Source organism: Erpetoichthys calabaricus, chromosome 14, assembly GCF_900747795.2.
Source record: "Erpetoichthys calabaricus chromosome 14, fErpCal1.3, whole genome shotgun sequence".
NCBI classification, from domain to species: Eukaryota; Metazoa; Chordata; class Cladistia; order Polypteriformes; family Polypteridae; genus Erpetoichthys; species Erpetoichthys calabaricus.
Window position 1 is genome coordinate 12,144,508 of NC_041407.2, and position 16,324 is coordinate 12,160,831.

Consider the following 16,324-nt stretch of genomic DNA (forward strand, 5'->3'; position numbering starts at 1 on the left):
TTGAGTCTGTAACAGCTGGTGTAAATGTATAGAAGTTGTAGTTGGCTTTTTTTTTTCAATTTTATTCTCTCAGTCGCGTTCACGCTTCCCCCCGATCTGACACTGTTCGTTTTCAAATAAAGACGTGAGAGCTATTCGTTATCCTTTCAATATAAAGTAGGGTCTTAAATAACATTATTGTTTCTGTGAAGGGTTGCAGCATTTTAAATTATGGTTTTCGTATTTTTGTATAAATAAATTTCTTTACAAATTGTATATTTTTAATAATAAGCATTGTAGTTGAAGTTTCAAGTTTTAGAAAAGTACAAAATGTGATTAACTGCAGTTAAGATAAATCCTGTGATCTTCTTTTTGATTGATAATGCCATTATAAAATCTGTATTCTATTTAGAATTTCACAATTTTCATTTTTCTCCAGTTCTTACCTGGGAGGGGGAAGTCTCGGCTATTAGTCAAGATGCTATCGAAGATTCGGCAATTGCCAGGAAAAATACTGCAATTGATGCCTGGGATGAGGAATTTGATACTGGAACAGTATGTTTTTTCTGTCACTTGGATTCATTTTGTACTTTTGTACTCTAAAAGTGGGGAAGCATCATTGGTTTATAGTTATTTTATAGTGTCTCCAAAGTATAATAACTAAAAACTACAGAATATCATTGAACGATTTCATACATAAGTGATTATTGCTCTGCTTGAATGCTTCAACAGGTGAAAAAGGTAAAAAAGTTCAAGAGGGAGAAAAGAAGACCCCATAATGTTTTCCAGAATTTTCAAAATCGGCGTAATTTCTGGTTAGCAAGTCATCCTGGTAAATTTCCCAGTTTTGGCTATCGATACTGACTGTAGTGTATTCAGGTAAGAAATTCCTAACTGTAAAATTGTATAAATTTTTAGGACTCGGGAGATTCCATTTTTGTAAGTTTATTTTTAAATTTAGATTTTTCATGTATTTGGCTCTAATTTCACTATAGTTATTTTCATGAAGCTACACAGAAGTTTATGGTCATAAATATCCTCCTTAATGTTAGACCCAAATGTTACTCAAGCTGCGAAAACCGTGCTAAAAGCGTTAGCACTGAATGTCACTCGGGCAACTGTACAGATATATCTTCTGTAGAACTGAGAGTCACTCGGGCTGTAAAAGTGCTGCCATTCTTTGGAGGAATGATGTCTGAGTGTAGGTTTTCACTAATTATGAAATATTCTGCACTTCACCAACAATGAAGACTTTGATGGGAACACCCATCCATCACCCAAAATAAAGAAAATTTAGGAGATATACCAGGTGATTGTAGTAAAATTTCGGAGTGTTTACATTCTGGACTGAGATGTCAGCATCGATGAAATTCTCATGGTTTATAAGGGCAGACAGTCATGAATACATTACATTGCGTCAAAAAGAGCAAGATTTGGCATAAAGCTTTGTGAATCTAAAACGGGATACATTTGGAATTTGGTTCTGTACACAGGGAAAAGGACAATGTTTGAACCAAAGCACAATCAGTATGGCATTCCTACGTCAACTGTGCCGACTTTGATGGATGCTCTGCTGGATCAAGGTTAAGGTGTAACCATGGACAATTTCATACTTTGCCAGAGCCATTTGACATCTTGCTTCACAGAAAGATTAAATGCATATGGAACAGTGTGTTCTAACCATCGTGGCATGCCTAAAGATATTGGCAGAGCTAAATTACAACAAGGTGTGTTAGTAGCTTGGCAAAAGGGTAAAGTGTTTGCGCAGAAATGGAAGGACAAGAAAGATGTTTCTCTTCTTAGCAATGTACATGATGCAGCTACAGTCACTGTGCAGGCAAAAGGCAACAAGCAGGTTACAAAGCCTCATGCTGTGGTCATCTACAATAGCATGATGGGCGGTGTAAATCATGTGGATCAAGAATTGACTTTCTATCCCATTATGCAGAAGAAACAAAAGAAAAAGATATTTTGTCACCTGGTGGAACACTGCATTTGGAATGCACTTGTGTTATACAAACAAAAAGCTGGCAAAACTGTATCTCATGCAAACTTTACATGCCAGCATCTTATTGGTAGACATTTTATTGAATACATACCTCCAACAGAAAAAAAAGAGTCCAACTCGTACCTGTGCAGTGTTCTCTTCAGGAACTGATAAATCTGGAAAGAAAAATCAGAAAAGAGACACTGTATTATTGTACTGACTGTGACGTTGGATTGTGTCTTTAACTGTGTTTTGAGATTTACCACACAAGGGACTTTTGAGATTATATACTGTTTTGGCATCATTAGTGGTATTGTTTTTGTTATTATTGTTCATTTCTATGTATCATAGCAATCCTTAATTCCTTAGATGATAAGAAAGCATGTTCCATTTGTTTGGAAGATCTATGTTTCCTTCACCCACTTTTTATTTTCTTACAGGCAGTGAAAATGACACAGGAAATTGTCTAAAGAAGAATGTCCCAGCATTTCATTGTAGTACAAAGGAAATTGACCAGGAAAACATCGTCACTGTTTGTGAGACCTTATTCAGACCTTCTAAGACCCATTCAATGATGTCAAGGTGTCCTGCCAGTGTATGAAAATGTTTATAAGTTTGGGCTCAAAAAGGAAAGTTAATTTAAAAATGGGAGTGGCATATTTTTAATTTTATTGTTAATGTATGTTTTGTTTGCTAAAAAATATTCACACATTAACTCTCATTGACTGATGTAATCTTAGTGGCAATGTTTGAGGCTGGGCAAACATCTCGGGATGGGTATTGGGGTTATGCATTCTGTGCTCCCTTCTGGAAAGGTAGCTTTAAATGGGGGGGGGGGGGGGGGGGGATCACTGCCATGTGGCCAAATGTCCTTATATAATATACATGGCAATATCTAATTCCCACATGTGGAGAGGTCATATTTGTAAGATATTTGTCTTTTTTTAATATTTTTAAAAATATTTTTGTTTTTATTTTTTTATTTTCACATCCTTTAATCATTTAGATGGAATAAGAAAGGGAAACTTCAGTAGTTTACCAACTGCCATCCCTCTTTACAAACCATAAAGCAGTATGTTTCATCATTGTGTTCCATAAATCACTAAACATGTTTGGGTTGTCTTTAAAGTGCCAAGTTGCTGAGGTAAAGAGTACAAGCCTAGAATAACGAGAGATATTTTAAAGGTAAAGAGGTTTGCGTGTAATTGAACTACTCGGATTCGCAATGTTGATTTAAGGCCATCCAAGAATTGCTAGACAGAAGACTTAACTAAAAAATGCTGCTACATGACTTGCCTGCTGGAAATTGGCCTTGATCATATCTAATCTTATTTACTATTTTTTAAACAGCTAAAAAGAGCACTTGTAAACTCAGGTAATTTATTAATTCTGAAAAGTGTATTTTTTAAGGTCAGATCTCGAAATCCGTTATTTTTCATTTACTCTGAGACAAAACCAGCTTTTTGATGCATTTTCCCTAGTTATTGCTAGAGAAAAATAACCAAAAGCTAAGATGCATTTTTTAAGCAAACACTGTTTATGTGACTGAACAAAAGGAGTAGTTCTGAAAAGTAGTTTTGCAGTAAAAAGTATGGCATTGGATTTTTGATGCAGAAATGCAGTTGTCGTCATCTATGTCCATTCCGTGCTGAAATAACTTGTTTCGTTGTTTTCCTTGGGTGTTCCATCTTCTTAAGAATTAATTTTATTTACATTTTTGTTTAAAATTTAATTTACAGTCCAGTCCTTGTTTTAAATGAGGTTAACACACTCAGGAGATTGAAACCAGGAATGAACTGAAGCAAAAGTAACCATTGGGGTTGTTAATAAGGGCAGTTCTGCATGAAGCGAGTTTAATATTTTGTCTTCATTGACAAATAAAGAAGCTGCTGCAGCAAAACATTTTGACAGACAATAGGGCCTCCTAGAATGCTTACCCTCACAATGTGCACTTTATTTACCAGAAAAATAACATGTTTCAGTATTGCATGTTTGTATCTCAAACTGTTAGTTTATAGCGCGTGTGTGTAAAGTATTAAATGTTGGCATTTCTTAATAATTTATCATTACCTCTAATTTCCCATATCCATCACATTTTAATTATTTTTTACTAATGGTACATATTGTTCAGTATGTTCTAATGGTTCTTTTTAGGAGCTGATTTGGTTTCTCAACTGAATATTTCATGTAGCCGTCTTTGCCTTAATCCTTTTTTAAATCAACTTTGATCCCTAAAGTCAACTGATTTTGTTTTTTTTTTTATTAACATTTTGCTTTTTAATCAAATTGGTTCTATACTCCCAGCTCATATTATAAACATTTTTATACACCTGAAGATTTGACTTTCACTTTTGAACGTGTCTGTCGCAGTTAGCACTCTGCCACGCTTTCCTGAAGCAGTGCGTAACTTCAGTTGTTGTTATGATAGTGTTGTTCCCCACACCCTCTCCAAAATTATTCAAAAAATGTGCTCTTTTTTTCAGATGCCTCTGCTAGTTTGCTTTGATTATAAGGGAAATGTTTCTGAATAGACCTGAAAATAAATACAATGGAGTTTGCCACCCTAGCTGAAAAGGCAAGAGAAAGTTAAAAATAGGAACACACCTCACATCTTCTTTCTATGCAATGTCAGTGAAAGACCATTAAACTGTTTTCCACTATAGGACATTAAGGGGCTTTTGATGATTCCACGATTATTGTGTTAATATTTATATTAGCAATTTTTGAATGATTTTTATTTACTTGGGGGGAAAAAAAAAGAATCATACTAAGTGTAGCCACATACTGTGCCACTGAACATTGGCTGTCCCTCATATTTCTATTAATTTTATTACATTTTTAGAATGTATAGAATTGTAAAGAGGTCAGCATTTGAAGGGAATCTACATCTTTTAAACAGATTCTTTTCTGATAAGAGAAAAAGTAAAGCTCATCCAGTTAAAAAAACAAAATGTAAACCCGTGCTTCCAAAATTTTTCAGTGCTTGTTGAAATGAATTTCTTGGATAATGTTTAATTGTAGAGTTATATTTTTAGAATGAACTTCTATTTGAGAGAATGCATTGTAGTAGCAGGTACAAATGGACCGTATCCTAGCATTCAGTGCTTAAGTTATAAGACATGCAATATGTTTGGTATAAATATGGTATTATATGGTATATTAAAAAAAAAAAAAATTGAACAAAAGTATAGAAAATGTTATCATCAAAGAAACCTTTGTGGGAGAATATATGACTGTGGAATGACATAAAATTAAGTCTGCTTTCGATTTCTTCCAGTGTTTAAAGTCATATCATATTTACATTTAAATTTATGTATTTTTGCATCATACTCTGTGGATACAGTTTATATAGAGACTTTAAAAGATGTCACATATATATGTATATAATATGTAAATGAAGGTGCAATAAAGTCTTAATTTTGTGAAAAGGCTTTTTTTTAGCGTTGTTCATGTTGCACTTTATACCAAAATGAAGTAAGTGCCAACAGTGTTGTTTGAAAGTGCTGTGGCTAATTTTTAAAATTAATAATATAGCACATAATGTACAGATGCTTTATCACAAGGGGTTCAACAACCAATGCAAACCATGATCCAGAAGATAGTCAGAAATAATAAAAATATCTTACATAAACGATCAAGCAGAATATACACATTAAAGCATTTTAGTAAGAAAATGTAAAATCTGGAAGAGACGCATGATCTGGTAAACAGATTGCAGTTTCAGTTCAAAGCAAACGTTAAATTTTAATGTACTTCACAAGTCCAAGCTACAACTGCTTGCCGCACTGCATCACCAGCTGCTCTCAAAAGATTTTTTGTAATATAAAACAACGTTGTATTAAAAAATGAATTTTGTATTTTTGTCCATTTTTGTAACCTATCTGTCCAAGTCCGGACACACGGAAGCTCGAGCCTCTCCCAGTGATCGCTGAGCGCAAGTCACGAACAACCCCTGGAGAAGCGTGCAAGGTAATCATGCATTTTAGTGTTTTGAAATAAAAACATTACAGAGGATGAAATTCCAGTGAAGGATTTTTTTAACTGGGTAAAATTAGAGAACTAGTTTTAGCAAGGTGCTGTATTTTTATAAGCAGGAAAACCAGAAGGCTAATCAAGCTAAATTTTTAGAAAGCGGAATCTGATGATAAATTATAAAACTAAAACGGAGCCCTGCAGACAGACAGACAGACAGACAAGGTGAGTTCCAGCAACCTGAATTAGTTATTTTATATAGTGCCTTTCATAGAGTACCTTTGTGATACTTAATAATAAAATTAAGATTTTGCTGCAGGGTTGAATAAAGTACCCAATAGACATACTTGAATAGACACAGAGAAACGTTTCTGAAGTTAAAATAAAATTTGCCCATATTGAGTGTGTTTAAGTTTCAAACGTACAAGAAAATGTAAGATCTCTGCATGTGTGTGAGAGACGTATACAGTACATACACAGAGAGAGTGAGATACACAGACATCCCAAGGAAGCTCCAGGGATCTAAGAAATTGGCATCTTCTCCCGGACTCCTGCAAGCAGCTCTTAAATCTCCTGGAAATCGCTCTTCCTCCTAATTTTGCCAGTACTCGCTACAAAAAATCATTTCCACTCCTCTTTTCTCTCACGAACTGAACCCAGTCACAGTCCGTCCAACATTTTACAGACTGTCTCTCCACTACACGCAGGTATCCAAAGTACAGCATTTTAGTTTTACTTTTTCACAAATACAAAGCCATTTTTTCGTCAGACTACACAAAGGTTTACCCTCGTCTTATGTCTCCAGAAAATAACAATACATTAGCTCGTTGCACTGTTTACAACGGACATTTTTCCATAACGGGCGTTTGTTTTTATGATTGCAAAAGATGTGGTGAGGTATTAAGATATTTAAGTTACTTTTTTAACGACCTAGCATTTAATAGTAACACATATGTGAAGTAGTTACTTCATTTATAAATTCACGTGTGTGACTGGGCAGGTTGCAGATTTATTTCTCATATGAATGAAACCAAATTAATTTTGCTTACCTTGCTGAATAATTAACTAATAGAAATGAAAAGAAAGTAATTGTCATATTTATCAGTTTTTTGTCCATTACTGCATTATGAATACAAACTGCTGTACAAATTTGTGAAAAATGATTAATGTTTAAGAATTACAGTCATATGAAAAGGTTTGGGAACCCCTCTTAATTCTTTGGATTTTTGTTTCTCATTGGCTGAGCTTTCAAAGTAGCAACTTCCTTTTAATATATGACACGCCTTATGGAAACAGTAGGATTTCAGCAGTGACATTAAGTTTATTTGATTAACAGAAAATATGCATCATGACAAAATTAGGTGCATAAATGTGGGCACCCCAACAGAGATAGGACATCAATACTTAGTTGAGCCTCCTTTTGCAAATCTAACAGCCTCTAGACGCTGTCCTCCTATAATCTTTGAGTGTCTGGATTCTGGATGGAAGGATTTGTGACCATTCTTCATACAAAATCTCTCCAGTTCAATTTGATGAACAGCTTGCTTCAAATCATCCCATAGATTTTCGATGATATTCAAGTCGGGACTGTGACGGCCATTCCAGAACATTGTACTTCTCCCTCTGCATGAATGCCTTTGTAGTTTTTGAACTGTGTTTTGGGTCATTGTCTTGTTGGAATATCAAACCCCTGCGTAACTTCAACTTTGTGACTGATGCTTGAACATTATCCTGAAGAATTTGTTGATATTGGGTGGAATTCATCTGACCCTCGACTTTAACAAGGGCCCCAGTCCCTGAACAAGCCACACAGCCCCACAGCATGATGGAACTTCCACCAAATTTGACAGTAGGTAGCAGGTGTTTTTCTTGGAATACAGTGTTCTTCTTCCACAATGCAAAGCGCTTTTTGTTATGACCAAATGATTCAATTTTTGTCTCATCAGGCCAAAGCATTTTGTTCCAAAATGAATCTAACTTGTCTCAATGTGCATTTGCATACAACAAGCAACTGTTTGTGGCATGAGTGCAGAAAGGGCTTCTTTCTCATCACCCTGCCATACAGATGTTATTTGTGCAAATTGTGCTGATTTGTAGAATGATGTACAGATACACCATCTGCAGCAAGATCTTGCAGGTCTTTGGAGGTGATCTGTGGGTTGTCTGTAACCATTCTCACAATCCTGCACATATGCCACTCCTGTATTTTTCGTGGCCTGCCAGACCTGCTGGGTTTAACAGCAACTGTGCCTGTGGCCTTCCATTTCCTGATTCCATTTCTTACAGTTGAAACTGACAGTTTAAACCTCTGAGATGGCTTTTTGTAGCCTTCACCTAAACCATGAGACTGAACTTTGTTTTCAGATCTTTTGAGAGTTGCTTTGAGGATCCCCATGCTGTCACTCTTCAGAGGAGAGTCAAAGGGAAGGAAGCACAACTTGCCATTGACCACCTTAAATACCTTTACATCTCATGATTGGACACACCGGTCTATGAAGTTCAAGGCTTAACAAGCTCATCCAACCAATTTGGTGTTGCAAGTAATCAGCATTGAGCAGTGACAGACATTCAAATCAGCAAAATTACAAGGGGACCCACATTTTTGCACAGCCAGTTTTTCACATTTGATTTAATTTCATATAACTAAATATACTGCTTTACTAAAAATCTGTGTTCAGAAAACTGGGGTGTTCTCAGATGTTCCTAGGAAATGAAAGACATACCACTGTTTTCTTTTTTTGTTGAAAGGAGAATCAATTATTATGTAGGCTGAGAGGGGTTCCCAAACTTTTTCATATGACACTGTACTTCTGAATGCTGTCAAATCACTTTTTTCGTTTTTTTTTCCGGTGCCTCCCGACTCACCGGTACGAGGAAAACCTGATACACCGATTGACTCGTCCTGATGTCTAGTTATATCTTTGGCCCTCTAAACTCACTTTGGGCCATTTTTGTGCATGAAATTACACCCTAGTGATAAAGAGTAAATCGGTAGATAGCTTGCAGCAAAAAATGATCAAAAGGACCATCACCAAGGGCTCAAAGTTACTCCTTTTCACAAAACTGTGAAAACATGTGAATCAGTAAAATTGGCATGTAGCGAGACCTTTTTGATAGATAGATAGATACTTTATTATTCCCAATGGGAAATTCACATTCTCCAGCAGCAGCATACTGATACAATAAATATTAAATTAAAGAATGATAATAATGCAGGTGAAAAACAGACAATAACTTTGTATAATGTTAAATGTTAACGTTTACCCCCCCGGGTGGAATTGAAGAGTTGTGTGCTATGTTGCTGATCACGAATATGATACTTTTGATATTTGATTCTTTACCGGTAGTTCAGGCCACTCCCAGAAGATTAAGTATGACAGATGTCCACCATACGCATGTGAGATATTGTTTTAGACTATTTCAAAGTTAGTGATTATGAATGTTTTATGTTTTTCATTTTTTGATCCTTTACTAGGGATCTAACCATCTATGGACCTCAATCGAAGGGTGAAATGACAAATTTCTAATACAATCGGGAATATTTCAACATTTTATATTAAAGTACACATTTTAATAATTGAAATAATCGACCAAACCTGTCATGTTTATTATGTACTTCCACCTGATGAAGTAAATCATTGCAGTTATTATACGTCAAATTCAGGCGGCTTACGCGAACTGGGACTTTTTTGCTTTTTTTCGGGAATCACATGTATGAAGGTAAGGCGCAAGAAGGACTGTACGGGTATTTCAACAGGTTTCTTAACGCAGCAACAACAAATTCTGAAACAAGACGTTTTATGAGCACCGGTGCAGTTTACATTTTTTATTGAAGAGCACAACGTGACCTTTTGAATAAAGACAGAATTCGGACATCAGCTTCTTCCACATGAAAAGTCTTGTGAATTTGCTCTCTTGGAAAATTAAATTCATCAACACACACTGCTAGGATTTTGAGGTATTGCAGAATTTGCTGAATTCAGCTAAATCGTTTGTACATAGTTATTTAAAAAAAAAAAAGTTTAAAATGAAGTGTTAACCGCGCCATCACCACTTCAATTATTAATTTAATTTTATATCCGTAACTGGCCTGAAGGGGTGCAGTACCCACGTCTTTTCAAGTTTAAGATGTCAGTATATATGCAGATAGCCGGATTGGTAGATAAAATAATTGAGACTACTTTTTTGTGTCTTGTGAGCCGTATTTCCATCAAGTAACGGTAACGTGAAGCAGTGACATTCAGCGCGAGCGAACATCTTAATGATTTGTATCAAAATTAAGTGCGCAGGGCACCAATAGATAGATAGATAGATACTTTATTAATCCCGATGGGAAATTCACATTCTTCAGCAGCAGTATACTGATACAATAAATAATATTAAATTAAAGAATGATAATAATACAGGTGAAAAAAACAGACAATAACTATGTATAATGTTAAATATTAACGTTTACCCCCCCTGGTGGAATTAAAGAGTCGCATAGTTTGGGGGAGGAACGATCTCCTCAATCTAGCACAGACGTTACAGGCTTCCCGTATTAAGAAGGAACAAAATCCGAGAACTCCTTCATAAAGTGACTTTTCATTACATAATTACGATTAATTTCAATGCCCATAAAAGAGCCAGTGCTTTAGTTCAAGTAACGCAGCACTATATAGAAACGGACAGAACTCTTTGGTAATAGGCGTAGTGGTGGCTCTGAGGCCAGGGATCTGCACTTGCAATCGGAAAGTTGCCGGTTCGAATCACGTAAAAATGCTCTGTTGGGCCCTTGAGCAAGGCCCTTAAATCGCTGAGCGCTTTGAGTAGTGAGAAAAGCGCTATATAAATGCAAAGAATTATTAATAACATTAGTCATCAGAAATAATCATATGAATGCATTGTCCTTGATTATCTCTTCTAGTCTCGCTTTCTAAGTAATGGCCGTTCTATTTCCTTGGGTTTTTCCAAGTGTATCCCCGTTTATCCTAAATCCAATTGGATGATCTGGACGCTGTCCAGCGTGAGAAGACACGTGACAAGGTGAGTGTTCGGAGGCAGTTAAGTCCCGCCCACTCAGCCCCGCCCTCTATCCTGTCCTACTTGTTTGCGCGGGCTGTTGCAAGGCGCTCTTGGAAGACATCGTTAAGTGATCGGGTGTTTTCCCCGGCAAAGCAAGTTTGATTCTTTATATTCGAGAAATTCTCGTCAACCAGTTGTTCCCAAAGGGGTAACCGATACTTTAGGTAATTGAATGAGAAAAGCATTGTGAGTATTTGCGTAGTGTTTTGTTTTATGGTTGAACTGCAGTAGCGAATGCGTCTGACAACATATATCGTAAAGTAGCCACTTGCGTTTGAAAATGTAGTGAAAGTGGACCGCATATTTTTTACACTTGAGTAAAGCCGAAAAAAACAACTCAAGTGCAGTTATGGAGTATTTATACAGGGGGGCGCAGGGAAACGGGTTATTTTCAATTGACCAATGAATAAACACATTACCTGCAGTGGGTTGGCACCCTGCCCGGGATTGGTTCCTGCCCTGTGTTGGCTGGGATTGGCTCCAGCAGACCCCCGTGACCCTGTGTTCGGATTCCGCGGGTTGGAAAATGGATGGATCGATAAACACATTACAAAGTACATTTATTAATGAAATGCATTGCATAGGATATGCGATTAATGATGGTGGTCAATATTCATTTATGTTTTGAAGAAAACATCATGAAGGTGTTGTCCATTTCTCCGTACGCATTCTGACAGCCTTGTTGTGGAAATTCTGCATTGCTTGACGCAACATGTCAAGAGGAATGCCAGTGATTTCCTCTTCAATTCTCCTTTTAGTTCAACAATGGTTGCATGTTGTGTACGGTACATTTGGTTTTTAAGATGTCCCCACAGAAAAAAAAAAGTCACCAACAGTGAGATCTGGGGATCTCGGAGGTCATGGAATGTCACCGTTGCGTGAAATGACGTGCTTCTAAACAATCGTCGAATAGCTGCCATCGACTGTCGGGCGGTATGCGCAGTGGCTCCACCTGGGGACTTCTTCTTTTAAGACTGGACCAGTTTCTGCGAAATTACGCACCCATGTGTTAATCGCATGAGGAGACCGGACACGATCATGACGGCCTAAGGGTCCCAAGACGCCGAAATTCCCTTTGCGCAGCAGTCACACGATCACCATTCTTATAAAAGGCTTTCACAGCGAACGCTCGTTGCGCACAACAACAACATTTATTTATATAGCACATTTTCATACAAAAAGTAGCTCAAAGTGCTTTACATAATGAAGAAAAGAAAAATAAAAGACAAAATAAGACATTAATTAACATAGAAAAGGAGTAAGGTCCGATGGCCAAGGTGGACAGAAAAAAAAAACTCCAGAAAGCTGGAGAAAAAACTAAAATCTGCTGGGGTTCCAGACCACGAGACTGCCCAGTCCCCTCTGAGTATTCTACCTAACATAAATGAAAGAGTCCTCTTTGTAGTTGGGGTTCTCACTGAGTCACTTGATGCTGATGGTCATACAGACTTCTGGCTTTTAATCCATCCATCATTGTTGGATGGATGCACAGCTCCATTATAACTAACGGCAAGGTGTTCTAAACGAAGTCGCATTGGTCCCAAGCAACTGCCGACGCCACAGGGTCGCCAACACTTAGTTCCAAAATTTCCCGTTACCCTGCGTCACCCTGGTACTTTGTTACGATGCAACACCGCACTGCTGTGAGTGGTTTCTTATTAGTGATTTGCCTGTGTCCGCACTAAAAGGTTGCCTGACTGCTAGAATGAACAACAGCTTCTTCCCACTGGCAGTCAGGCTCCTGAACACAATGTCTCCCACCCCCTGTCCCAGCGCGAGCCCCCCATCACAGGCACGTACAGTACAGTATCTGTTCTTTTCTGCATTCCTTGTCCACTTGATATCTCCTGTCATCAGTGATTGTTGCTTGTGAATGTGAACAAATATTGTTCCTGCGTTCTACATTACCTTATGTAAAGTTACCCACCACTTCGTATTGCTATATTTATTGTCTACATATTTTGCTGTGGCCCAGGGAAACATTTTTTATGCCACTGTATAATTCACCAAGGTATGTCAGGGTCGTGGCCAGCAGAGGTTTGGGTAGGTCATACGAACTGTCTCAAAATGCTAGCAGTCCAAAGACATACACCTTTACGTTTTGTTTAAAAATTAAAAACGTACAAGATACACAAATTAAAACCGCTGTGCATACTTGGGCTGAATGATTTAGATTTTTCTGACGGATATTGCGATTTGATTTGTGACATATATAGGCCTATATTTTTTTTTAAGTCAAGCTTCAGTTCAATATTTACCGTGCAATAGATTTAAAGCATGATAGAGCATGAGATAGCATCAAAATATTAACTGCTTTATATTCTAATGCAAGAATGACCTGTTTATTACTTGTTTTAAGAACAATCAAACAAAGAACAATTGTCACAAAAGTGGTGACTTGTGGCTCAGGAGCAGCATCTAAATATTGTACAATCTGTAATCAAACATACATTACTTACTGCTAAGTAGCATTTTAGCTTATAAATTCAGAAACCATACAGTGTAAAAGAAGAATGTTAAATTTACGGTAAAGTACTGGCAGCTGTGATTGCCAAAATTTTACCGTAAAAAAGAAGGTGACGTTATTTTTAGGTCTACGGTATATACTTAAAAAAAAATGTTATATTTACGGTATAAAACTGGCAGCTGTGGTTGCCAGAATTGCAACCAATAAGGTGATAATATTTTTATAAGATGGCAATATTTTTAGGTCTACTGCATAACTTAACTGTTTTTTCTTTCCAGCACATTCCATTAGATATGAACGTTTAACCATAACCTGATATCCACGCAGTGTAATAAATATGCCAATCAATAAACCACCGGATCAAACACCAGTACACCGTCTGCATCAGTTATCTAACAACAGCCAACACCAAGCAGGTCTTATTTAATTATACACATTCAAAAGAATTCAGTATTTAAGAATGTTATGGCACATTGTCTGGTCGAGAAGTAAAGTTTGCTTCTGTGGTGTGTGGTGTCTTACAGGTATGCCGGCTTATCGAATACAACCCACCATAAATCAGCTTCCGTAACCTCAACAAACCTTCAGCACGCCGGGAAAAATAAGTCAGCTGACTTTGTTCAGCAGGAACAACGTGGTACAAGGGGGCGTGTCCTTATGCAAATATCGTGACTTCGGTGTTACTGAAACTGCGTTTTACATTTTACAGTTACTGTATTTACCTTCGCTATTTAACAGTTTGACACTGTAAAATTAAGTTTTTTTTAGTGTAACTGTAATTTATCATTAAACGGTATGTAGCATATTTTGAAGGTAGAGAAATATTGATTTTTATTCTATTTATTTATTTATTTTTATTTTTATTATTTATTTTATTATTTTATTTTTATTTTATTTTATTTATTTTTATTTATTATTTATTTTTATTATTTTTACTTTTATTCAGAAAAATTATTTTACTTTCACCATTTACAGTATTTTTACCATTAAATTTACTAATATTTTTGTTTTACACAGTTACCAAAAGAGTAATCACTAAATCTAATAATAGAAATAGAATTCTTCCCTTAATGTTCCTGCTGGGCGGCACGGTGGCGCAGTGGGTAGCGCTGCTGCCTCGCAGTTGGGTTCCCTGCGTGGAGTTTGCATGTTCTCCCCGTGTCTGCGTGGGTTTCCTCCGGGCGCTCCGGTTTCCTCCCACATTCCAAAGACATGCAGGTTAGGTGGATTGGCGATTCTAAATTGGCCCTAGTGTGTGTGCTTGGTGTGTTTGTGTGTGTTCTGCGGTGGGTTGGCACCCTGCCCAGGATTGTTTCCTGCCTTGTGTCCTGTGTTGGCTGGGATTGGCTCCAGCAGACCCCCGTGACCCTGTGTTCGGGTTCGGCGGGTTGGAAAATGGATGGATGGATGGATGTTCCTGCTTGTAGACTTTTCCTCATTTCATTTATCTGTTTTCCAACAGTGGCTGTTTCTGTTGGGGACAATCACCACTAAAGCTGCCCTTGCCTTGCTGGCTGGAGGTCTTCCTTTTTAACTCTGATCATTTTGTAGTTGTCAGCAGCAAGGAGCAATGAGGCATCTGACTCTCGTAACGATAAATAGATGGACATGGTAGTGCTAGTTTGGCTGCAACTGCAATCTTTAGCTCCTCTTCTTCTTCTTCATCATCATTATCATCTTCTTACTGGGGTCGATGCTGTGCTGTTCATAGGCTTACTGGTCCTCATGGGCCCCTTTTACTCTTTTCTTGTCACTAACTTATGTAGCGGGCTTGAGTTGTGCTATGGGGCTGTAGGCCGGAGGGTGGGCACTGAGAATGGGCACGCTATTGTAACTCCTGTCAGAATGACTTATGTTTCCCTTTAAAGTGTTTGCTTTATATTTCAATAAAAAGTTTGATCACAAAAAAAAAGTAATCTGGCCATTTGGTCTTGTATGGGCATTAGTCCAAAAAGTGGATTAAGTGGCTTTGCTTGGGAGACCTTTGGCTTATAGGTCACGTTATACATTCAATGTAAGTCTGGACTGTCAAGTGTGAGGAAACCAAAAAGTACAGAGCCAGGATCTTTTTAAGGTCCACCCTGGTAAACATTCATTAATGTTCTGAACCTGCTATTTCCATTATAGGGTTACAGAAGCTGCCTCTGCCCTGTGTGCCCACTGCCTCTTGCTACTACTGATTGGATGACTTAGTGAGGTCCTCAGATCAGCCCCACAGTGGTCACTCATGGCCTCTGGCGGAGCACCTAGAAGATGATCAAATTTGACTATAGAGAAAGTAAAAGCCATCACAAGGTTTCTGAGGGTGAAACAGTGGAAGGATCATTACTGAGCCTTGAGTGGCAAAGGTACCCAGCCCCATCTCCCCTTTAACAACCCCCCCCCCCCCCCGAGGTGGCATCCCACTGCAACTTAATGTTTCTGCATTTTTCATGAACGTAACCCTTGTGAATATCAAGAACTGACTGTTTTTGCAAGTGACACAGTGCTGCTGTTACAGTGTGAAGTGCCTGGTGATGAATGTGGCTCTCCTCTGTGAAGTGAGCTGCGAACGAGATGTTTGCACAGGTTAGGCTGTCAGTGGAAGGAGATCAAGGTAGGACTAGCATAAAAAGCTCCTGTGGAAGGATTGGTCTGCACAATGGAGACATTTTGTTTAATGAGCTGTTAGGGTGGAATTGGAGGAACCAGTTTTATTATTGGGGTTTGTCTTGGAGTAGATGTTATGAGGTCTACTCCTGGCTTGATTGAGGGCTGTTTCCACGTTATGAGAAGGGAATCCTCCATCAATGAAATAAACTCCTCCTATTTGTACCCTCAGTGTTCCTCATTTGCTTTTCTTCAGTATCATTGTG

At 37.7% G+C, this 16,324-nt stretch overlaps 1 protein-coding gene across 2 annotated transcripts in view; it reads left to right on the top strand.

Moving 5' to 3' along the window:
• Nucleotides 1–2,797, top strand: part of usp36 (ubiquitin specific peptidase 36) — a 49,507-nt gene extending 46,710 nt beyond the window's left edge. For both annotated transcript variants that reach the window (XM_028820062.2, XM_028820061.2), the window contains exons 19-21: nucleotides 419–534; nucleotides 712–858; nucleotides 2,407–2,797. In XM_028820062.2, coding sequence (XP_028675895.1) covers nucleotides 419–534; nucleotides 712–843 — 248 coding nt within the window. In that variant the 3' untranslated portion in view covers nucleotides 844–858; nucleotides 2,407–2,797. The remainder of the gene's footprint in view (nucleotides 1–418; nucleotides 535–711; nucleotides 859–2,406) is intronic.
• The last annotated feature ends 13,527 nt before the right edge of the window (nucleotides 2,798–16,324 follow it).